General features: G+C 43.1%; 1 protein-coding gene across 8 annotated transcripts in view; it reads right to left on the reverse strand.

Annotated features, from left to right (window-relative positions):
* MYPN (myopalladin) overlaps positions 1 to 26,213 on the reverse strand; it is a 389,049-nt gene that overhangs the window by 137,162 nt on the left and 225,674 nt on the right. For all 8 annotated transcript variants that reach the window (XM_029609689.1, XM_029609690.1, XM_029609692.1 and 5 more), the window contains 3 exons: positions 20,692 to 20,867; positions 11,635 to 11,683; positions 7,524 to 7,650 (listed from right to left, as the gene is read on the reverse strand). In XM_029609689.1, coding sequence (XP_029465549.1) covers positions 7,524 to 7,650; positions 11,635 to 11,683; positions 20,692 to 20,867 — 352 coding nt within the window. The remainder of the gene's footprint in view (positions 1 to 7,523; positions 7,651 to 11,634; positions 11,684 to 20,691; positions 20,868 to 26,213) is intronic.

Consider the following 26,213-nt stretch of genomic DNA (forward strand, 5'->3'; position numbering starts at 1 on the left):
TGAGCATGTTTGTGAGAGTGAGCAAATGTGTATTTATGTAGGAAGAAGAGAATTGAGAGTGCATGTAGGTGAGTAGGAAAGAAATGAGTCAAAGTGAGCATGGGTGTGAAAGTGAGAGGCATGTGTGTATGGAAGAGGGAGAGGAGTGAGTGAGTGAGTGAGTGAGTGTGTGTGTTGGTGGGAGAATGGGAGAAGGAAATCACCCCAATTTTGACATCATTACATTGGCTACCAATAAAATTCTGAATCGAATATAAGGTACTTACCATCTCACATAAAATTATTTATGAAGAACAGACAGACTGGTTAAACGCAGCAATCAAACTTCACGCTCCTCCCACAGCTGCCCGGCTCCTGATATTATCCAACAAACTTAGTAATACAGTCTCGCTTCTATTCCCTAGATGGAACCCAGATTGCCTCGAATGAGACACCTTCTGCTCCTCCAAAAATCTGCAAGACCTAATTGTAACACACCTTTTTAATCACCTTACTCAAAAAAGGCCAATAATACAGAAATCTCTCTGGGTCCAGTCCCTCCTTCTTCAGCACTGGTCTAATCATTGCTTCAAACTACGAGGTAGCTTTTCTTGTTCTGGTGATTTATTTACAATCCGAACGAAGTTACAACACATTCCCTAACTCAGCAATTTAAGGACCTTAATCAGGGCTGGATCAATAGCTCTATTGCTGTAACTAAGCTAAATTCTATATAAGAACATAGAAAATACCATGCTAGGTCACACCAAGGCCCATCAAATCTAGCATCCTGTTTCCAAAAGTGGCCAGTCCAGGTCACAGATCTGAAAAAATAGATCTATTTCATATTACTCACTCCCAGGGATAACATTAGCTTTCTTTAGTCTACCTGACTAATAATGTTTTATGAACTTTTCCTCCAGGAATTTGTCCAAACCTCTTTTAAACCCCACTGTGCTAGTCACCTTGACCACATCCTCTGGCAACAGATTTCACAGCTTGATTGTATCCTGAGTGAAAAAGTACTTTCTATGATTTGCTTCAAATCTGTTGATTGTTAGTTTGAAAGAAATGTTCTCTTGTTTTAGTATTATTTGAAAGGGTAAATAACCATCCTTCCTAACTGCCGCCCAACTTACCAGTGTGTGGCTCCTTCATCCCAGCGGAACTCCGCCATTAGGCACACACAGATGCACATACAGTAAGGAGCCGGCAATGGATGCCTTGGGCACATGTGTACAACTACGCACATAATGTATATGCCTTGGTGGGAAAACCTCTTCAGTCACCTCAAGATGACGTCATCCACCTTTGCTATTTAAGCCTGCTTGGCCCGGCACTCCTTGTTTGGCAACAAGTATCCTGAGTAACCTGCTCCTCAGTGCGTGTTGTTTTTCCCTGCGTTGTTTACCCATATTCCTGGTTCCTTGTCTTCTGGTGTTGTTCCTCCTCCTGTTTTGGTTCTGTGTCTTGGTCTGTTTGCCCTTCCTGGCCCAGCCCTTTGTGTTAGTCTGTTCTTGCTTTCTTTGTCTTGCCCTGTTTCCCCTAACTTGACTTCCTGATTTGAACTTGGCTTGATCTTATTCCGATCCCTTGTTTTGGACTTAGCCTTGTTTGCCTGCTGCCTGACACGACCTTGATTCATTTACTGGATCCCACTGTCTGCTGCCTGCCCCGACCTTGACTTGTTTACTGGATTCCATTGTCTGCTGCCTGCCCCAACTTTGGTTCATCTACTGGAACCTGCTGTCTGCTGCCTGCCATGACCTTGGTTTGTTTACTGGATTCCACTGTCTGCTGCCTGCCCTGACTCTCACCTGGACCTGGACTTGGACTTTATCTCTGACCATTACTGCAGGGACCATCCTAAGTTCTACCAGCCATCCAAACCATGAGCTCAACCTGCGGGAATGATGGTGGTATATGTGAAGCTCCAGTCAGTCTCATTTGGGTTACATCTGCCAGTGGTCAGTGTGGGCCGTATGGACTTGCCTGCCTAGCTGTGTCAACTGCACCATCACACAAGGGTCCACATCTCTAGCACATCCTTTATGTACATGTTCTATTCTACTCATGATTATATAAACTTCTATCATGTCCCCTTTCACTCCTTCTAAAAAATTCCAACCAAATCTTCCCTCTCCACACATAGATCCCCTTCCCATAATACCATAGGTGATCATAGGTCCTCAAGCACCTCGAGAAACCTAATGGACAAACACCCAATATTTGGTCAGCCTCAACCCCAGCCTTCTGATTATTTCTCCTCAATCCTCAACTACTCTGCATGAAATATTCCTGGATCTTTGAAATCTTGGAAGAAAAATAGTGTGCAAATTCAGAACACAAAGAGGAAAGCTTCACATCCACTTCACAATCTATATCTGCACTCAGATGGCATACAATCTTAAACAGCATCCTGAGTAAACAATCTGCCATTGCCAAATTCCTACCAGTATAACCCTATTTTGCTTCTCAATTCATCTCCTTATATTTCCTCAGATGCATCTGACATTATCTCTTCTTACCATCTATCTTATCTCTCCACTACATCTTCTCTAACTGATGGAGTTATTGTTTTAATAATTGAAGACCACTAGGATACAGCTTTTACTCTTACCTGGATAAACATTATAGGTTTTCAGCAACACCACCTCTTCTAGTATAGAAACCTTTGCCAGATCCCAGGTACCTACTTCCAGATGAAATGATGGATCTGAGAAATCCAGCCTAAACTTACAATAAGCAATGGACCACTCCTCTGAAGACACCTTTCTAAATTAAGCACACTTTAATTAACCTCCTCATTGCCTCCACTTCCCTGGATCTCCTAACATGCTTGCTTATTTATTTATTTATTTATTTATTTATTTAATTAAAGAATTTATATACCGGGGTTCCTGTATAGTATACATATCACCCCGGTTTACAAGGAACCATAACTATCGCTAAGGAACCGTAACTATCGCTTCATTTAGCGGTTTACATTGAACATTTTATGTGCTTATAACAAAGTTCCAACTGAACTATGGAGCGATCACTCCATAATGCTGGATAGAACTCAGCCTGCATAACATTTGTAATGAACACACCTGGAATAAAAGCTAAATCCAAAGTATGACCTAAATAATGAGAAGGACCAACACCCATCAGGTTTCCTTACCAGAAAGAATGCATTATCTTGTTGGAGAGGTTCAGAGAGAGAGAGATTTAGTGAAGAGAGGTATGGATTTGACGCCCCCAAGAGGGAACAGGAGATAGTGTACTCTAGCAATATATAAACCCCTGCCAACATCTTAGGGTGTGGATTTTTAGTTGGATTCTTACCTGGATTTTTAGTTAGTGGATTTCTGTTTGAATACCTAGTTGGATTTTGATTAATCCTTCAGAAGGCAGGATGTCCCTGCCTTTTGTTAATTATTATTCCTAACTTAGGGCAGGATTAATCATTCCTCATGGAATGATGAATCCCGTGAAAAAGGGTGTGAGGGTGTGAAGGGAGGGGCAGGCCTGTGAAAGGCCGCAGTCGTTTGCACCGCTGTGGTGTGATTTCGCCGGCCGCGGTGGGTCCGGCTGCAACCTTTCGCAGCGAATAGCAACACCGTAAAAGGTGTAGCTATTCGCCGTTCTACTGCCGGCGAAAATGTTTCTTGGTGCCGCAGCCGACTCCTCCCCCTCCTCCCCCGACTGCTCCCCTTCCCCTAATTTGCATTATATCGCATGCAAAAAGGCCCTTTTCGCATGCCATAATGCTTTGAAAAATAACCCCCTTAGTTTGCAGGATTCTTCTGAGTTATCCTTGTGGGATCAGTCTTTTGTTTGATCTATTTTTGGAAACCTTCCCTGTGAGAGCCTTCAAAGAGGATTTGGGGAGTCTCTGTGTAAGGTTAGATCAGAGGGTAGGAAAGATTCTGCTGCTCTCTATCTGGCATCCAGTGGATAGAGTAGTCAGTGATCCAATGCCTAGGCGTTTCATTTTTGAGTTTTTCTTTCAGTAACTATCCTCTCATTTTGGGAGACAAGGACGTTTTACCACCCTTCCTGTCTATTATTTTATTTTTTTCTCTTTTGAGTCCAAGTTAATTTTTTGTTCCTTTTGGATCTGGGTACTCAGTTTTCAATTCATTGGGAAAGAAGGTGTCTTTCACCTAAGAAGAAGGTATCTTTCACCTAGGAAGAGCCTGAAGAGTTGAGGTTTTATCAGAGAGGAATGGATCCCTGTACATTACCAGAGGGAAGGAGCTGAAGATATTGTGTATGAGTTATTTTTTCTACTGACTCAAGTGTGCTGCACTTGAGAATGCCCACTGTGCTTTCAGAAGAAGATCTAACATACTTAAGAAGACTACAGGAAAAGTATGAAAATTGGGACTTCCTGTGTTCTGATTAATACTTTGGACTAAATTCTAACCATTCTACATTAGGGAGAAGACTGATATAAATTCTGGAGTTGGAAGCAGGATTATATTTTTGTCAAATCTGAGTAATTGAAAGGAGAAGGAGATCAGTAGTTAAGGAATTGGCTTCCATAAATTCAGAGAGTTTACTAGAAAAGTGAGGTCACAAATTTATTCATCTTTCTTCTTCATTACTGCTCATCAACTTTATTTTAAATCTAAGTGCTATAAAGATTATTTATTCAATTTATCAACTTTCAGTAAAGAAGTCGGAAACCATATTACTTCTCAGTGTTATTATTGCTGCTATAGACTGTGGAGATTATCGGTTATGTTAGAGACTGGGAAAAGGGCTGTGTACTTTGGGTTAATACAAAAGGGCCATGAATCTATGCTTCTCGCCAGAGGGAGCCCTGGACCTCAGAAGTGAAAAGCTATCTGTGAAGAACTGGTTGCAGATAAGGCCTATTTTAATTCTGTGTGCCTTTAGGGTCAGCAACAGGGTTCTATCCCGCCCAGGGGTTACAAATACTTCTCTCCTTGCATCTGCTTATGGTAACCTGTGCATATAAAAATACACACATAACTCAGTTTTGTATGTACTTTATTCACTGAGCAGAGGCATTCTGGAAAGGGGCAGGGGGGGACTTGGCAAGGCTGGGACAGAGTCAGCACTCATGCACATAGTTTTTGATTTTTAAAACCATACACGTAAGATATCACTCACAAGTTATGCTTTGCTCGGAGCAAGTGAAAGTTTGTACAAGGTTATTCATGTGTGTAGTCTGTCAATTAATCGATGATTTTCAAAGTAAATTTATACATGTAAGTTCACTTTAAAAATCATCAGTAAAGTCTGCATGTGCAGTGTACACACGAACTATACTGGTATGTGGGCGAGTGAAAAATTACCCTACCTAATCCCCCAATAAATCCAGTTGTTCTTAATTACAGAAAGTCCAGCCATCACACCATCTAACCCTTAAGAAGGTACTGCCATTAGGATTTGGGATCCGATATACCAATACAAAATTCAGAGAGATTCATCAATCAACTTCACGGTCAGTTCCTCAAAGGTATCCATTTGCCTCTGCTCTATTAATTCCAGGTCCAGGGTAATATGATACAGTAATCCCAATTCCCATCCCTTCCTATCTTTTTGATCTTTATGAAAAAATGAAAACCTGTCCAGACAAGCCCTGGAAAAATTAACTGTATCCCCAGGCTGAACCCATGTCTCAAATAAACAAAACAAACTATCAACTTGGGAGTCCACAAGCCAGTCATAAGTCACAAAGATCTTATTGACCATTGGCCTGCAATCAGACACCCAGAACAATTACTTGTTCTATCACACTCTTTATTAAGTGAACCTAGGAGCACTTTTGGTTGTTTCTGTTTCCCAGGCCTCCCCCACCTCCTTCTCCCCATCCCAAACTGTGGCAATAGCATTCCTCAAGCATGTACTGGTCCCCTCTCCCAGTCTCACACACTCAACACTTTAGAAGCAATTATTCTTTAATCAATGAAACCTACCCAGGTGCGCTTGTGCTTATATCTATAACTGTAAAATCCAATTTTACTAAAACTTTCACTCAGAATTTCACCAAGGGGTTTGCAAAGGGGAGATGCCCTTGGCTTGCCCCTTAGACAGTCACCAATGGCAGCAGCATCAGTATAATGTGCACGAAAGGTTGCTAGTAGCAGTGACGTCTCCTGGGCAGGGTCTGAGCAGAGAAGTAGGTGGGGCTTCCCAGCCACCCCTAAATAGCTGCCATCAGTGGCTGGAACAGGTCTGAATATTGCATACCTGGCTCCTCTGCTGAGTTAAAATGCTGATGCTAATGTGCAAAGAAGTGCTTTACCTAGAGAAATGGCCCTTTAAAAAACTGTGCGACCAATCCGTGCATAATATCACATGCATACACACTCTATATATGTACTTTTGCAAGAATAGGGGAGAAGCATTTCAGGGGGTAGAGTTTGGGTACGGTTAGGACTTACATGTATCCTTTTTTATTTGCACTCATCTCTTCAAAACTGTGTGCTCCGAACAGCAGGTGGATTTGTGTGTGTGTGTGTGTAGTTTTCCTGGGATAATTTTCAAAGCTGACATATGCATATAGGTCCACTTTGAAAACTGGTGTATCTTATGCGCATATTTGCTGGCTAACTTATACATGATGTTACAAAATCACCCCCCCCCCCGCCCCAATTTCCATGCAATGTTTTTAAAATTAAGCCATATATGCCTAAATTTCAGGTTCATTTAAATTTTCATGAGGCCATCTGTTTTGGGAATATGCAACTCCCTGCCTAAATGCAGGATGGTTAAATCCATATCATCCATCTCCTCTGATTCAAAGTGGACTGTTTATCTCTGCAAAAATCCCATCTGCCAGTTGGTACTAGAGAATCTTCAGATAGAAAAAGAGAGAGAGAGTGCAAGCAGTATGTATTTTAAAGCTCACTCAACTCCCTAATTTCCTAGCTGCTTTTACCATCAAGACGGTTATTTCCCTTGAATCATAGGATATCCCCTAAACATAGAAACATAGAAACATAGAAATGACGGCAGAAGGAGACCAAATGGCCCATCTAGTCTGCCCCGCAAATTTTCTCTCTCATACTTATCTGTTTCTCTTAGCTCTTGGTTCTATTTCCCTTCCACCCCCACCTTTAATGTAGAGAGCAGTGATGGAGCTGCATCCAAGTGAAATATCTAGAAGGACGTCCCTTTCTTTCAAGACATGCATACCTGGACCATCCTCACCATCACAGAAGGAAAATATTACACATATGTTCTCAATGAGGTGCACACTCAAGTCAGTCAAGCTTAACTCCCTTTAGTTAATTCTACTGGCTTTGGAAGAGACTGTACCTGTGTCTACACAGACGAGTTCTCCTAGGTCCAGATCATGGGCAGAAGGATGATTTGGGTCACTCTTTTGAGAAGTGCTGAAGCAACTGCTAGATGACTTCATCCCAGAGATCTGATCTATTCAACAACATAAGTTCCTGGTTGCCACGTTGAGGGCCAGTTTGAGTTGTTTTACTAGACGGGAATGTGTTTTTACAGAAATTTTGCTTTGGCTAAGGATTCTGATATAATTAAGATTTTCATTTAAAAAGAGTAGATCCTTCTACCTGCTCAAGAGATGCTAGTGTTGAATGCTGGCCCACGGTAGGCTGTACTTGATGCGAATCTTGATGGATAGTTGAAGTACTAGAAGGGAGGGATGATGCAGCCACATCAGAGGGAGGTTTTTCTACCCTGTACAAGCAAAAAGATATGAGCAACTAGAGGATTAAATACCAGTTAACTTGTTCAGTATGCTTTTTTTTTTCTAAGACTTATAAATCCTGTGGTTTTCTATATTTTTTCCCATTTAGAATAAATTTCATATGTTTTAACAGAAACCTAAATATAGAAATGTATGGGAAAGATATTAAAAATATATTATCAAATAGAGTTGGATATGGAGTATTGTATACACTATATAGCCAGACCTGCCTCTGTGATTATGGAAGCTTATGGATTTATTACAGTTCACCAATCATAAGTGGTGATTATAGACAGTTCGCTATAATCACCATTTGGAAAATGTGGAAGGTGGAGTCTGCTTCTGGATCTGACCCAGTACATTTATTTATTTTTTTTTTTAGAAAATGACCACTGCCAATAATGTAATAATGACATGAACTTAGAACAGGTCATCTCTGTGGATTACAGAGATGAACCTCATCATCAGAGGGGAAGGACCAGAACAGAAAAGCAACAAGAGGAGGGAGAATGAGAAAACTGCAGAAGAGTGGGGGACTTGGGGAAAGGAAGCAAGAAAAGAGATTTGCAAGTAGAAAGGCAGGGCAGAGTGAACATTGTATACCTTTATTTAAAAAAAACAATGTTCTCCCTTTTAAACCCTAAGGGCCTGATTTTAAAAAGCATTTACACGCTTAAAACTGGGGTTTACACGAGTAAATGCACTTTACTTGAGTTAATGGGCTTTTGAAAATTGCTTCAATATTTGCCATTGACTTGTCCATAGGATTTACTAATGTAGGCGCACTTTACTGGAGGAAATGGCTTTTGAAAATTGCACTTAACCCCTTTGAAAATTACCTCCTCAGTTTTTTTTATCCCTTTTCCCCATATTTGATTCCCTTTCCCCAGATGGCATGCCCGAGTGGCTAGTGGACCCTCACTAGTCCAAGAGCTGGAGGGAGGGCTGCTTCCTCGGAGGTACAGCCTCAGCACTGATCATGGACCAGTAGGGGAAGTCACAGTAACAGCAGCTATCTTCCCTCCCTCCCCAGTGAACCACCTCTCCATGGCACATCCAGTATAGACTGGGCGATCTGAACCAATTTATATCTTTTATTTTAAAAATCCATGTCTTTCTTTCTAGTTTTGCAAGGATTTATCAGTTGCTAAAGTGATCCTTGTTAACTGTGTATACAGGTCTCTTTCTGTATTTGCTATTTATTCATTTTCACACATTTTAACTGTTTTTACATCATAACAAAGAGCAATTATATTTAACCAATTATTTATTACCTGGAGATGGAGAAACTCTATTTTCTAAAAAAACAAAACCAAAAAACCCAAAACATTTTTTCCTTAGACACAATGGGCAAAGAAATACTAAGCTTTCTATTTCCCCTATAGATTTGAAAGTGTACATCTGGTCTGGTATAGGAGAATCTGTTCAAACAGAGCCCCAGGTGTTTATTGTTTTCTGCCATGGCTGAAGGAACTTAAGTCTCAAAATAAAGCTGGGTAACTTTAACCCAAACAGGGCATTAATGGATGATAAGCATCCTATACAAAATGGGATACACCTACTGCCAGAAAAGCATCATTCTATTGATCTTTTGGAACTCGGTACTCCTAGCTGAAACATCCCTAACATTTAATCATGTGGAACAGGGATTCAATGTCCTGTGTTCTAAGCAGATTATTTGGAACCAAGCTGAACATTCTGTCAAACTATAATTACTTAGAGGTTCTATATACTCCCCCGCATTGGAATCAGCAAGTAATGAGTGTTACCTGCCAGTTCTAATATGGATGCTATATCCTGCTTTAACCTGGGATGTACAAAAGTAATGAGCTACAGATTCAGAATGCAGTTGTCTTAGAATGGCCAGGTTTAAGTGAATGCCCCCATTTGAATACTGCCATGTTTTGCATTGTGCCTTGTAGTCAGCAAAAACCAGCCTGTGTAATGTGACCAGTTAACGCTGGCTGTTGCGAGCCAAGCTCAGGGAGGAGGGGGCCCCAATACTGGGGGTTTCTGTTCTCCTTCCTCCCTTGACAACAACAAGGTTCTCAGACCCTAGTACAGTGATGGCTAACCTATGACACGCGTGTCAGAGGTGACACGCCGAGCCGTTTTTGCTGACACGCGTAGCGTTTTGGGACTATCGATTTTTTTTTTTTTTTTAATCGGCTGTGCCAACCCTATAAAATTAGTTTTTTAGATTTTTAGTATCCCTCCAGCCCCCCCAATGCCCCAGGGCGCAGGGAGGCGCATGCGGCGCAGCGACAGGCAGATAGGCAGGGCCATGGTGAGGCTCATGTCACCACAGCCCAAACAAAAAGATCGTGTTGAACGCGCTGATGCTCCTCCTCCTTCCTGCCTGTGCGGCCCCGGAAGTAAACGTTGCCGGAGCCGCGTGGGCAGGAAGGAGGTGAAGCATCAGTGCGTGCAGAAGAGGAGCATCGCTTGCACTTACGGGCCGCCGCGAATCTCAAATCGCAGCGGCCCGAGAAGAGGAAGAAGCCCGGTAGCAGGGCCGCTGCAGAGCCCATCCTGCGCGACCCGCGAAGAGGAGGCCCAGAGGTGAGAGAGAGGCTGAGGGTCTGTGTGTGTGCGCGTGTATGACATGAGTTGAGAGATTGTGTGTGAGAGTGAGGACCTGAATGTTTGCAGAGACTGCATGTGCTTGAGCAAGACAGCATGTGGGAGTGAGAGAGAGCTTGTGTGTGTGAGAGTTAGACAGCATGTGCCAGTGAGAGCCTGTGTGCATGAATGACTGTATGAGAGAGAGCATGTGCCAGTGAGAGCCTGTGTGTATGAATGATTGTATGAGAGAGAGCATGTGCCAGTGAGAGCCTGTGTGTATGAATGATTGTATGAGAGAGAGCATGGGCCAGTGAGAGCTGTGTGTGTGTGTGTGTGTGTGAGAGAGAAATGCATGTGAGAATGAGAACCTGACTGTGTGTTTGAGGGAAGAAGATGGAGAGAAAAGAAACAGAAAAAAGACAATATAAAAGGAATTGGCAAAAAAAAAAAAAAAAAGAAAGGGAAGGTGGAAAAAATAAGAAAGGGAAGGTGGAAAAAAAAAAAAGCCTGTGACAAATCAATTAGAAAACTAAGATCAGACAGCAAAGGTTAAAAAAAATATATATATTTTTAGTGACTGGCACATGTAATCTTTGGGAATGTGCAAGAGAATAGTAACATCCCCAATAGTCATGTGGCAGCAGTGACAGTGGCAGCAGAGGAATGAGAGAGGTTCCGAAGTTGCTGGCAAAAGAGAGGGGGGTCTGCCTTTAATGTGTGCATGTGAATGAATGGGACTCTGCCTGGGGGTGTATGTGTGTGAATGCATAGGTGCCTGCCTGGGGGTCTGTGTGTGTGAGAATGAATTGGTGCCTGCCTGGGGGTCTGTGTGTGTGAGAATGAATTGGTGCCTGCCTGGGGGTCTGTGTGTGTGAGAATGAATTGGTGCCTGCCTGGAGGATGGAGCGGGAGTGGTGTGAAAATGACTGGGAGCCTGCCTGGGTGTATGTGTTTGTGTGTAGGTGAGGGAGCCAGTGAGTGTGAGAGCATGAGTGTGTATGAGAAAATCCAGGGGAGTAAGAGTTTGTGTGGGAGGGGGGGTGGGGGGTGGAGGGGGAGAGAGTGTTTTAATTGAAGATTTAGCCGACGAAATTCAGCAACAAAAAAGTCACTAAGCAGGCAAGGTAAAGAATTATTTGTTTTTGCTTTATTAATAAATACAGTACATATATTAAAATTATAACTTGTTATTAATTAGAGCTACAAATATCACAATTATGGATTTTTCTAGAAGTGACACACCACCCGAGTTATGCTCGGTTTTTTTTATGAATTTTGACACACTGAGCTCAAAAGGTTAGCCATCACTGCCCTAGTACCTCAACCCCTGTCTCCATGAAGACCAACACAAGGGCCTTCTGGCACATACCCTCCCCCCAAGACCAACACAAAGGACTTCCATTACTTACTGAGACATTTCTTCTTTCTGGTCACCTTCAGATTCAGAGGAAGAAGCACCTAAAACAAAATAGAAGTTTTAAAAGGCTTAAAAAATTATTTTAAGGATTTAAACATTTACCCCTTAATGTTGTCATCAATTAGGCATTCTGCACAGTCACAAAGGATAAAAGTCATTATCTGGAGGAAGGCTCAATTTATATTTTGCTTTGGAACTATTTATTTTCTGAATGCAAATGCACGCAGAAAAGGTGCACAACTAAAATTGTTACAGTTTTGTATTGTGGATACCTGAGGAAGGTGCTGGAGAGTGCTGAAATATTGCCAACGATGGGCCTTGATTTGCATGAAGCACTTATGTGGCCACTTGCCTCATTACTTCAAGAGTTGCTAACTCCGATAAAATCTACTTTGTATCAGATAAGTACATTTTTTGGAACTTGAATTTTAATAAGAGGCATGATGTTTGCAAAATGAACATTAAAGATAATTTAAATAATTAAGAACTGTCAGTTTTGAACTGGTAGATGACGTGATCCTAGATGCTTATCTAAGATACAGTCTGTAGCCCATTACAGGCAGGAGACTGTGGATTTTGAGCACTATTTTCTGATATCAAATTCTTAATAAGTTTACAAAATGTTCTGGATCCGAAGGAGGGAGCGCTAGGAGGCGCTCCCCATTGTGGAATGCCCTTGCAGTGAGACGGAAACTCATCTGGGAAAGACTGGAACTGAAGATGAGAAGACAAGACGTGGCATGCAAGGTCCCTCAGGTGCCTTACACAGCCTGTAGGCTGATCACGGACCACACTGTCCTCTACACGCCCTACACAGCCGGGCAGCTGGTCATGGACCACGAGAGGAGCGGGCAAGCTCTGGACACAACACAGGCCAGGAATGAGGAGTACCCCTTGGATCCTCCAGAGTCAGAACAGGAACAGTCTCTGACTTAAAACATGGAACTTAGAATCCGGAACTCGGGCTTTAAAATCAAGGTACCTCCGAAGGTACGGGTTGCTCAGGACCTGGAACATCAGGACTTGGACATCAGGAGATGATCAGGAACGAAGATGCCAGACAGGAGCTGGATGCAGAGAAGTCCAAAGAGGAGAAGCTCCCAGGAGGACTAGCTCCTTGCCAAGGCAAGGAGTGAATGAAGTCTGAGCCCTTTTGTAGGGCTCCACAGAAACACTTGGGGAGGAGTCTGAGGAGGGCCACACCTGCACTGGCCCTTTAAGTAAGGAAGAGAGGTGCGGCCTTGTGCCTTAGGAGGGACAGGAACAGGAAGCAGGACCCTGGACAGCGGCGTCTGTGCCGCAACGTGGAGGAGCAGGAGCTGGGCCTCTGGGCAGGCTCCGATGTCGACGGTCCAGCCCCGGGAAGGCAGCTGGCGGTGGCTCCCATCCACGGCGAGACCGGGGATGAAGGCCCCTCCGGGCCACAGAACTGCGATGACGTCGGCAGCTCCCACCATGGAGGTAAGCGCCTGCTCGTGGCTAGGCCCGCGAGCAGGAGCGCAACAGTACCCCCCCTCAAGGGGGTCCACTCCCCTCCTTCGGGAGGTCGGAAAACCAGGCAAAGCATCTGGAACTGGAGAAAAGTGCAGGTGCCTCCTGCAGGTCGTAGGAAGAAACACTGGAACAATGAGGAACAAAGGACACAGGAACAACGAGGAAGAAAGAAAACAAGCACGGAACACAGAAACAAGAAAGGGAACATAGAAAGAAGCAAGGAAAACAACAATGGAACAAGAAACACAACAATGGAGCAAGGAACACAACAACGGAGAAAGGAACACAACAACGGAACAAACAACAGAACAAAGAACAGCAGAACAAGAAACAGCAGAACAAACAACAGGAACCCAACCTGGCAACGCTGAGGAGAAGAAAGTCTGGATGCAGGCGCCTCCTGTGGGACATGGACTCCAGGCAGCTGGTCAAGAAGATTCTCCAGGAATGCTGGCACCTCCAGCGAGTCATAGAAAGAAAAACAAAAAAATTCCAAAAAAAATTCTTGGGTCAAACACAAAGTCAAGGACAAGACCCGGGACAAGGACAGTCCCACCGGGCACATGGCCTTGGCAAACTGTTCTGAATCTGAAGGCGGGAGCACTAGGGGGCGCTCCCCATTGTGGAACAAGTGGGGTGTGCCCTTGCGGTGAGACGGAACCTCATCTGGGAGAGACTGAAACTGAAGACGAGAAGACAAGACATGGCGAGCAAGGTCCCTCAGGTGCCCTACACAGCCCGTAGACTGATTGCGGACCACACTGTCCTCTACACACACTACACAGCTGGGCAGCTGGTCGCGGACCACGAGAGGAGCGGGCAAGTTCTGGACACACACAGACCAGGAACGAGGTGTACCCCTTGTATCCTCCAGAGTCGGAACAGGCACAATCTCTGAATTAAAACATGGAACTTGGAATCCGGAACTCAGGCTTTAAAATCAAGGAACTTCCGGAGGCACGGGTTGCTCAGGACCTGGGACATCAGAACTTGGACATCAAGACTCGGACATCAGGACTCTGACATCAGGAGATGATCAGGAATGAAGATGCCAGGCAGGAGCAGGATGCAGAAAAGTCCAAAGAGGAGAAGCTCCCAGGAGGACTAGCTCCTTACCAAGGCAAGGAGTGAATGAAGTCTGAGCCCTTTTGTAGGGCTCTGCAGGAAACGCCTGGGGAGGAGTCTGAGGAGGGCCACACCTGCACTGGCCCTTTAAGTAAGGAAGAGAGGCACGGCCTCACGCCTTAGGAGGGACAGGAACAGGAAGCAGGACCCTGGACAGCGGCATCGCTGCTGCAATGTGGAGGAGCAGGAGCTGGGCCTCCGGGACGCCCCGATGTTGACGGTAGTGTCCAGCCACGGGAAGGCAGCTGCGGGCGGCTCCCTGCTGTGGCGAGACCGGGGATGAAGGCCCCTCTGGGCTGCAGAGCGTTGATGACGTCAGCGGCTCCTGCCGTGGAGGTAAGCACCTGCTCATGGCTAGGCAATTAATTAAATTTGAAGGGTTGGGGTGGGTTTGGGATTTTTTTGGGTTTTTTTACAACCCAGTTCTAATTAATTAAATTGGAAGGGTCAGGCGGGTTTCGGATATCGTTTCGGGGGCAACTGATTTAAAATCGGCCCGAACCGCAGGAAGACGAAATTTCCTATGGCGGGCCGATAACGAAGGCTGAACGAAAGGTTTGGCCGAATCACATTTCTAATATATATATATATATATATATATATATATATATATATATATGTATATCAACTATTGTAAAAGCAGATCATCAGAATAAAAGAAAAATATATTTGATATTTGATATTTAAAGATTGCAGGAAAAGGGGACACTATAGATACTCCATTTATGCCTTCCACTCCAGCCACAGGACTGATTCATCCAAATGCAAGCACACTTTTTATTCAACTCTCAGAGTTGAGACAGGAGTAATCCCATGTTGACAATTCCTAGATGGATAGACAGACAGTCAAGTATTCCATTTACATAATTCTTTCTAATTGGTTTTTGATTGGGAATTAGTTCTGTAATGGTTTATTTGTATTTGTATTTATTTAAAATGTATTAATCGCCTAACACATGAAGGCCTAAGCGATTTACAATAAAAACCATACAAAATCAAATTATTGACTCAGCAATAACAATAAAAACATAAATTAGACAATCAGAACCTTAAATCAACAAAAGGTTTGCTTTGTAGGTGCCATGTGATTTTTTGTAGGGTTTTGTATTACTTCATTGTGTTTGACAGTGGAATGAATTTGAATATTCATTTAAAATTTTAATTATAAAAATATGATGTCCAACAATATGTTTTTACAGGATCAAAATTTTGGTGGGGGCCTCTTGGTACGGGCTCTGACCTTGTTAAGTAGCTAGCTACGCTTCTGGGAGAACTTTGTAGCATGTTCAATTAAGAGACAAGTAGAAAAGGAGGCAGTTTGAGAGGGAGAGAGACTGCTGGGGACAGGTTGAGTGTGGCATTGAGGACAGGAGATGGGGGAGACTAAGGCTTGAGAAAGACTACTGGGGATGTAGGGGAGGTAGACTTGAGAGAGATACACACATTCTCCATGCCCTTCCCTATCACAGCAGTTTCTCTCTCTCTCTCTCTCTCTCTCTCTCTCTCTCTCAATGCCCCTCCTCTGCCAGTCTCTTTCTCACATCATAGGGATAAAGGGTGATGATTAAGAGAGCCTGCTGGGGGGGAGGAGAGGGAAGTTTGTGGATAAATGTATAACTAGCATACTTACACCTGTTTACCTAGTGCCTATCCATGTTAACCTCAGACTCTGTAAAAATATAATTTCTGGATACACCACCATACCTGGGAACTCTCTGGATTTGGCCCGGAGACTCCAGAATTCTAAAGGAATTGCTGGGTCTCTGGGTCAACTTCAGAAAACTCTCGGTTCTGCTGTAGAAACAGGCCCTGAAAGAAAAAGTCACTTGTGAGTGTGGCTGGCAGGAGACCCATCAGGCCTGCATGGATGGAAGAAAGAGATATGTCGGTCCACATGCACATATATGCTCAAAACAGAGGAGCCTGGACCCTGGATTAGGAGTAAAAGATAGTTGGGACATGCATGTGCATGGAGGAGGAGCATGGGCCCTGTGCGTCCAAAGAAGGAAGAGAACCATCAGGCTATATTGCCACAAGGAGGAGAAATGTGGACCTTCGCAACAGAAAGAACGAGAAGGAGATCCAGTGGACCCACACAGGGGTAAAAGTTGAAGGAGATCTGTCCACCTTGGAAGAGAAGGCTATTGTCATTGGTGGTTTGGGGTGAGGAGACAGAATGTGTGTGAATAAGGTAGTGGATGGGTGGGAGAGAGAGAGAGAGAAATGAGAGTTGAAGCAAGCATGGGGATGGGTGTGAGGAAGAAATTGTGTGTGTGTGTGTGTGTGTGTGTGTGTGTGTGTGAGTGTGTGGAAGAGAGAGAGAAGTGAGAGTGTGGGCATGTGTGTAGAAGATGGAGAGAACTGACAGGCCGATACAGTAAGGAGCGGTAGAAAGAGCTGCGTTAGTGCTGGGCGCACCCGCGGTTGCCGCACGCACAGTCCAGCTCACCTACCGCTCGATACTGTATGTAAATAGCTTGCAAATGCAAGCTGCGTCTAAGAAGCTTCCGTGAAGCGCTAGGCCCGCGCAACCCATTTTACTGTATAGAGCGCTATACAGTATCCTGGGTGCGCTGGCCTAACGCTTCACGGACACGCTGGTATCTGTCATTTCAAATGACATTTGAAATGACAGGTACCAGGAAGTGGACGGTTCTCCTATGCTCAGGATTGCCAGTCCTCTCTCCCCTCCTCCCAAAGCAAGCAACGAAAGCGGAAAAAAGCGAAAAAGCGAAAAAAAAAAAAGTAGCAAGAGAGAGAGGGGAGAGAGGAAGCATCGCGAAGATGGATGCATCGCACGGGCGAAAGCGGCCCCTGTGCGTGCAATTGGGCCGCTCAAGACGTGACGTCACATGCCGTACCGCTCAAGTTGTGACGTCACGCCTTGAGCGGCCCAATTGAACGCACAGGGGCCGCTTTCGCCCATGCAGGCGTCCATCTTCGCGGGCAGCTGGAGGCAGGGGAGCCGCGGTCCGTCTTCGCCGATGACCGTCTCCGGAGGGGGGCTGCAAAAAAAGTAAGTCACTTCGTTGCTTTACACTGCCAGTCCTCTCTCCCCTCCTCCCGAAGCAAGGCTGCTTTTCACGCCTTGCTTCGGGAGGAGGGGAGAGAGGACTGGCAATCCCGAGCGTAGGATTGCCCGTCCTCTCTCCCCTCTCTCTCTTGCAACTTTTTTTTTTCGCTTTTTCGCTTTTTTCCTCTTTCGTTGCTTCGGGAGGAGGGGAGAGGACTGGGGCTGCCCCAGAGACCAGCACCCATGGACGCGGCCAGGGCAGGTGAGCGGGGGCTGGGGGAAAGTTTGCCGCCTACCCTTACCCCTGCCTCTAACGCAGGGGTAAGGGTAGGCGGTAAGTTAGCAGGTTAAACGCTCGGCAAAACGGCAGGGTAAAAAAGCGATAGTCGGGGCGCGCGTTACTGTATGGGAGGGAATAGCTAATTCGATCATTTACATGTAATATACATGCCACGGGCGGAAGGAGTTACCCGGGGATTTAAGGATGCAGTAAGAGTAGGTTAAAGGGGATAGTGTATCGCGGATTGGACTAACGTGGCCGAAAAGTGGGTAGAAAGCGGGTTAGGAGCAGGGTAACCGCGGCCGCACTTTACTGTATTGACCTGTGAGTGAGCAGGCATGTGTGTAAGATTATGTATATGTGAGAATGACTGCTTGTATGTGTGTGAAAGAGTGTGAGAGTGAACATGTGAGTGTGTTAATGTGTGTGTATGTAACCCTTTTCTTTGGAGGGGCACATTTTTTCCGAGGGCACACAAAAACAATTTCTATAGCTGGGGCTGTCTTCCTTGCTGCTTATCCTCTTCTGCTGGTTATCCACCAGGGGTGAGTCCTTTAAATGGCGGGAAGCTATTGTTTGCGGCCCAGGCAGTGAAGTGAATCCTTTTATGTGTGTGTATATGTTTATCTGGATTGGTGCTGTAATGCTGCTTGGCTGGGACAAAATGGATCAGGACACAAAGCTGGGTGTTTAAAATAAAATAGTTTACTGATTGTTTAAAAATGTAATCAATGTCCAACTTGAATAAATAGCGGAATGTACAGCTGGATGTATCTCGTGCTTTGTTTACATCTGCTGAGTCAGGTTCCTGGGTGAGTGCTAACTCCTTCACTGAGTGTGTGAGAGGCCAGTCTCTAGGGTAATCCTAGTCTGCACAGGGTCCCTGTTAGAAACATGCAGTCCTACCTGAGTCCACCAGTTCATCTGGAATGGCTCCCAGCCTGCACCTGTGTCCCAGGGGAAGATCCTGTGGAGGATATTCAAATCTGCTCGTCTTTCTCCTTTTTTTGCTTTATTTGACCTCTCAGAAGGAAAGGTCTTGACTGACAAAGATCAAGCACATTGCCCAATCTCCAAATGAAAGGAGGGGGTGACAAAAATACCTCCTCTCAACATAAGAGAATGCTTTTACTAAAATGTCCAAAACCTTCTAAGATGACACTGTCCCTGCAGCTCTTCTCTGTTCTAGAAGGGTACTGGCAGATCTTCAATGACCTGGCCTCTGGACCTGGGGAAAAGCCTTCACCAGGAGCATCAGGCTGCAAACCCAGCAAAGACAATTTGTAAAGAAGTTAAAATTTCTAAAAAAAAAAAAAAATATCTTTATCTAACCTGAGGTGTATCCAACTTTCAGGGAGTACACAGGAAAGAGTAACCTCTAAAAATATATTAAGTGAAGAATGTAGGCCTTACTAAAAGTTCACTCTAACTGAACTCCTCTCTCTACAAAGTCTCAACTCAAACACCACACCTACTTCTCTCCTAGCTCCTGTTTATAGACAAGGTCCACCCACTCAGGCAGCCTCCAGTGGAGGAGCTGAAATGTGGTATTCCTGCAAGATGATTTGTGGGTTACTGGAACATTTAGTGGCTAACTCATGGGGGGGGGGGGGGGGGCACATGTGTATGTGAGAAATTCTGGGACATGCTGTTGCTGTGGAGCCCCTTCTATCTCCTGCTTCTTTCCACTAATCCGCAACACTCTCAAGGTGACACAAAGTCAAAAGTTCCCAGGTGGGTACACCACTGCTTGAGCTCTGACTAAACCTTTGTTATCATTCTCCATACTGACACAATAATATAGCACATTATAGTTTTCCTTCCATAAAGTTCTGTTATCATTTACTTTTGTTGTATTTTATTGACTAACTAGTATGCAGCTGCCTAGCGATATTAACTTGTTATGCACTGTACCATATATCTCAGTATTTCCTCCACTGTGTTTTCTGTATGTGATTAATAGCAATGTAGAGCCCCATTTGGCTCCCTAAGGAATGTGGCCTAGTGTCTAGGTCAGGCAGTGTAACGCAGAGGTGTGTACCTTATCTGCCATAGCACCCCTACTAGAGGTTGCTGCAATGGTTTATTCCTCTTTCCATATAAACAAGTGATTTCCTAGTTTCTGTGTGGAGTTTTTAAATTTAGATTTGAGAAAATAGGCGTTGTTTCTTTCAGTTCCTTAAATTTGTGTAGTACAGGCCCAAAGCCTCAGTTTGTTTTCAACTCATATCCAGTGGTTGATAAATTGAATGGCCTATGCAGTTTGTGATATTTGTTGGAGGAAAGATTTTATTCACCATTCCTATCTGAGAAAGAGAGAGAGAGGTGTGAGGTTTTAATTTTTCACAAGTCATTCAGATGTCCCTCAGCCTAAGGGATTCTGTTGCCAATTTGGCAATTAGCGGAAGAAGGAGTGGATACTCAGCTGGGAGGTGAGAGGAGGAGTTGAGTCACCACCCTGGTGCTCACTAACAGCAAACAGCTAAGAAGGTACCCACAAGGTACACATGAGAAAGAAAGGAAAAAACGGGACAGTTCAAGAGCAAGCAGTGGATCCCAGGTATTACAGGGGACTTCCTGAGGGGACAGGAGGACCCTTTTTATTTATTTTCAATATTTCTATACCACGTATCAAAACGCCTAGGTGGTTTACAATAAAATAAATCCATACATTTCCAATTTGCACAGGGCATCTTCATATTCCACCCTGAGGATTTAGAAAGGGCCCTGAGGGATAGATTAAGCATCACAGATTAATAGCTTTACTGCTTTTAAATTGTAATTATGGAGATTATCTAAGGTTATCTAAGAGATTTGTATCCAATGCCATCTATTCATGTTAAACTTTTTCTTTAGTAAACTTCTATGTTGGAAAACCATCACAGTCTGCAGCTTCGTTATTGGCACTCAGAGGAACATCATATGCCCAGGGCTATGGAGATTTATACTTTCCCCCAGGGAGGATCTGCAATCCAGGACTAAGCTTCAGTACTGAGTGTGTGCTTTATCACCTTAAATAGAGCCCAGGTTGAGTTTACACTAATAAAGCTTACAATAATGAATACAGTGTTAGTAATACCTCTAATAACTTATACAGTCTTATGATTTGTAATACTGGGTGAGTTTTCCAGTCTTACCTTCTATATATATTTCAGCAGAAGTTGAATCTGTCCCATAGATGTTTGAAGCAAAGCAAGAATAGCGTCCTGTATCCTCTTCAAAAGCCTCTGAAATGATTAGTGAATGTAGATTTCCTGACTGGATTACCTGAATGTCAGGTGAATTTTCAAGCTCTTTGCCTTCACAGTACCACCTGCAAGACAAGACCACGTTTAGTCACAGCCAGAACTTCACAGCCAGGAACAGATGAACTAAACAGATGGTCCATTCCATAACTAGATACCTGAGGCAAATGCTACTGTCAAAGGAATCAACTGCAGTATTTTGTTCTCTTTAGAATATATAATTATAGCATATAAAAGGATGAACTACCACACAGTGTTTACATCTAAAATTTACAATGTCAGATGTAGTAAACGGCTTCCCTGTTTTAAGGATTATTCTATTGCTGAACTAACCCAATGTTAACACAAGACCCAGTCTTAGTTTTTCAGCAATTCATGTTTCCTTACCTCCTTTTTGCAAAAAAAAAAAAAAAAAAAAAAAAATGTTTGTACATTTTGAAATTATAGAAATGAAATTGTTTATAGCACTGAAAACATCTAATAGATTAGAATGTTTATTTATCTTAAAACTGGTTAGTTGTTTGTTTTTTTACCACTAGAAGGAAGAGTTATTCCTACCTCAAACTCTCTCTCAGTGTTTTTACTATTAAGCTGTTTTTTGACCAATCATTATTGCTACCATACTGGATGTGTTATATATGTTTCATGGAAAAAGGTAAGTAGGGGGATTGATACCACAGATATCTCATTTACATGTTTCAAGGATTATTAAACTTTTGCAAATTTTTATTAAACTCTAAAACAATGCCATTTTACTTATTTGATTGCCCTTACATAGTTACAAGGGTAATTAACATAGACATTACTGAATGCAGAGGTAAAGGTTTACACATTACTCAAAACCTCCAGGAACCACTTTACCAGCTGGAGAGGGGTTAAGTATCTTGATTCTAAATAACAGCTGCAGATGTAACCTGTTACTCAGGTATTTCTTGATAAAATACACAAGTAGCACTCAGACAATTCAGTTTTCAGTCTATCACTAAAATATGTCTACCTTATTCTTCCTCTTTTATATGAAGGTAAAAATATGCAACAATACTTTCAAGGTCTGCAGACAATATGGACTTCTTCTATCTTGCTAACAAGTGGCTCAAGTCACCCATGTTCCTTTTGGCTACTAGAGGGTTAATATTGGGGGGAAAACCCCAATAGCAACTGTTGCAAAAGTAGATATTCAGGAGATATTTGGCAAAAAAAATATTTTTCACAGTTGAAAAATGATATTGAGAGTAAAAGAGAAGCAGCTACCATAGACAAGTGTTAAATACTCTCCATGTTATCCACATATATACCCACAAACACCTATTCACTCAAATGCATATTTACCATTTATTTTCCTACTGGAGTCCTCAGACTTGAATATATTGTGATGAGCAATATGAGGACCATATTCAGTAGGTCAGTTAGTGGACAAGTCATCCAGATAAACTTAGCCAGATAACTTGTCCCATATATTCAGCAGGAGAAACTTAAATGTAAGCTTACGCTTCCAGCGCTGCCTCTATCAGAGCAATGCTGGAGGTGCCGGAAGCAGAGTAGAGGGTCCCTCACTCCCAGCTCATTTAAAAAAGGTATCGGCAGCAGGCTGCTCTGGTTTTCATGTTAAAATCAGGGTGGGCCTCATCCACAATACTGGGCAATTCAGTTTAGGGGGTGGGGGGTAGGGGGGTTGAGAATACACGGGCTGACTTCTATTATGCTTTTGGGGGGGGGGGGGGGTTGGAGGGAGGGGATCGGGCCGCTTATTTTTCCTTTAATTTTTTAGGTGATGACAGTGTTACATAGCCAGATATCTTTTCAAGATATCCGGTTAAGTAGCACCTTATCTGGTCACATGAGGCCACATAACTTTAGACCTGCTCTGCAGCAGGTCTAAAGTTATGTGGCTAACCTAGCCAGATATACTCAATATTCGGCTATGTTAGCCAGATATCTCAGCCTCTCTCTAGAACGCCCCTGAAACACCCCTTTTTTATAGGGTTACATTATAATCAGATAAGTAGTTATTCAGTTATAATTTAGCTGGATGAGTAGATGAATATGCCTTGTGAGTTCTCCATCTAAATGGCTTTTGAATATTGACCTTTGTATTCCCCTGGTGAATACAAGAAGGCGGGCTGTAAAGAAAACCTGGAAAGGAGATCCAGTATATAAAATAAATTAGAATAGGAGGAGGACTTCCAGCTCCCAGAAGGCACAGAGGTTCTGGAGGGGGAGGATCTTTCTAGGCTTTGCACTAGCGAGAGGGTTCAGGAGGTGCAACTATCTGGGAAACCTGCACTGGAGGACCAGGAAGAGTAGAAGTCTGAGGATAAGTGAGTAGATCAAGCATACCTACTATGCATTTGGACCGCACTGGATGAAAGTTTTGATACGGCTATGTAGAAAGAGAGGTACATGGCCCCAGCAGTCCTTGCTAAGGTATATATATATTTATTTTATTTATCATAAGAACATAAGAAATTGCCATGCTGGGTCAGACCAAGGGTCCATCAAGTCCAGCATCCTGTTTCCAACAGAGGCCAAACCAGGCTACCAGAACCTGGCAATTACCCAAACACTAAGAAGATCCCATGCTACTGATGCAATTAATAGCAGTGGCTATTCCCTAAGTAAACTTGATTAATAACCGTTAATGGACTTCTCCTCCAAGAACTTATCCAAACCTTTTTTGAACCCAGATACACTAACTGCACTAACCACATCCTCTGGCAACAAATTCCAGAGCTTTATTGTGTGTTGAGTGAAAAAGAATTTTCTCCGATTAGTCTTAAATGTGCTACTTGCTAACTTCATGGAATACCCCCTAGTCCTTCTATTATTCGAACGTGTAAATAACCGAGTCACATCTACTCGTTCAAGACCTCTCATGATCTTAAAGACCTCTATCATATCCCCCTCAGCCGTCTCTTCTCCAAGCTGAGCAGCCCTAACCTCTTCAGCCTTTCCTCACAGGGGAGCTGTTCCATCCCCTTTATCATTTTGGTTGCCCTTCTCTGTACCTTCTCCATCGCAACTATATCTTTTTTGAAATGCGGCGACCATCCTACAGACAGGGACTATACCCATCTCTCACAGGCCCATGCCACACAATCTCATATAGACTATATTTTACTCCCCCTCCCCCCCCCCAGTTGTTTTCTCAAGTCAGCAGGGCAGAGATTGTATATATATTGCCACTACAAGGACCCAGGACTATTTACAATAAAACATTCATAAAATAAAATTGAGATAAAATCAGAGAATAATACAAAAAAAAAAAAACAAAAACAAAAAATGCATTAAAACCAGGATCAGAACATAAGACTTAAAACAAATACATATAAAATTATCGTCAAAACTAACTCATATAAATAACTCATCTGGGGCCTGCATAATTAATTACAGACTACAATGCCACAAATATTAAAAGCTATACCTAGCAGACAACCTGAAAAGACTAAAACAAACAAGTTGCTTCCTTTGTGATGTGAGATATGATTTGGGTATATCAACCTTCCAGGTTGGTCTAGGAAAGGAAGTGGGTACTTTTCGATATCCTGCTATGAGGTATATTCTGTTTAATGCTGACTGTTGTGACACCCACAAATTCTGATTTAGTCAGTGCTCTTTTGTAATCATGCTTCTCAGCCCTGTAACTAGTAGAGATGTGCATAGTTTTTTGTGTTCGTGTCGTTCTTCGTTTTTCGGCCGCCATGGAAAATGTCGGTTTTTTTCGGTTCGGGTCTTTTTTTTCGCGAAAAATCGATTTTTAGTTAGTGCGCGCTAACTCCCAGTTAGTGCGCGCTAACTCCCCGTTAGTGCGCGCTAACTCCGTTAGATTTTGTTAGTTTTTGTTACTTTTTGTTAGTTTTTGTTAGTGCGCACTAACAGGACAGCGCGCACTATGAGGAGTTAGCGCGCACTGACTCCCGTTAGTGCGCACTAATCGGAAAAACGAATTTTTGCGAAAAAACAGGAAAATCCTGATTTTTTTCGGGCTCCCTGAAACATGCCGAATTGGACAATTTCGTTGCAATTTTCCAATTCAGCAAAAACGAATGCACATCTCTAGTAACTAGTTATGCTGGCTGGTTTATTCCCAATAATAAAGTTAAGAGTTTTGCGTTTTGGAACTCGGTGCCTGTCACGGTTATTTCTCCAGCCATCCTTAAGGTGAAGCAAAGGCTCAGAGTTTCATGGAGGGGTTGCCTCTCTTTCTAGTCAGTGAAAGAAGAGGAAGGAGTTATTCTCTCTTCATAAAGTCATTGAAGACACAGGGCAGTTACACTGGATTTAAATAGAACAGAGTGATCTAGGTCTTTGGCTGCACTTTTGTCAGCAGCAAATCACTGATAGCACTTCTGCTGAGTCACATTGTTGTAAAAACCACTTTTAACGGGTCAGTGCAACATATTCTGCCAGGATTCACACACTGGCATAACCTAAAGGCTAGAATCTCATCAACAACATGCATACCATCTCTTATAGTTATGTCCTTACACCTTTCTCTGTCAAACTCATTCCGTTATACTTCACAAACTCACACTTTTCCTGTACAGACACTGACACATCAATAGCTCTCAGCTACTCATACATATACCATATATCTATGCATCGCTGTATTTCTAGGACTGAGGTGAAAAGAAAAAAATATATACACAGTTTTGGCATAATGTTCATCCATATTAGCAAGCATAATCTACCTACACTATCCATAACACTAGATAGAATTACTATATGTGGTCACATCTTTAGCATACAACTAGGGACCTTTGTTTCCAGTTTCAATGCTATAACAAAGAAGTCAGTGTAAAAATGACTTTGATATAACATAGAGGAGTAAAATCAATGGAAAAGTTATTTTTCCACTAATTTCTTTTCTGTTTTAACATTGAAATTTCCAGGCAAAATAAAATAAAAACTGGAAATGATCATCCCTAAATACAACCCACTGCCCACTTGAAGCGATTTTCAGAAAGCTTTCATAGCTGTACAGTCCATGGGTACTTTGAAGCTAATTTTCAGATTTAATCTGCAGGTAGTGTTCCTTTGAAAATTGTCTACAGAACAAAGTACCTGCAGAACTTTGCATCTGATTTTTCTGCAGGCAAAAATCTGTTGGAAAACAACATGTGTAGAACTGAAAATCAAACTGATATGTATTGCTTCCCCATCCATCTAGTCTTCTCCCCATCCCTAGGAATACCTCCCTTTAACCATCTAAAAGTACATGCATCATGTAGATCCAGACTGAGTGAAGGCAATTTAAAAATAGTCCAGTTTACCCAGGCATATTGCCATTCACCTGGGTAAATGGCTTGAAAACAATTTCCCCCTTATTCACACATCCCCATTCCTCAAATCACATGCACAGCATTAGCAGTTATAAATCCACATTCAGATCTTCCACTGCACACATTTTTGCAGCA

Source organism: Rhinatrema bivittatum, chromosome 7 (assembly GCF_901001135.1).
Source record: "Rhinatrema bivittatum chromosome 7, aRhiBiv1.1, whole genome shotgun sequence".
NCBI classification, from domain to species: domain Eukaryota; kingdom Metazoa; phylum Chordata; class Amphibia; order Gymnophiona; family Rhinatrematidae; genus Rhinatrema; species Rhinatrema bivittatum.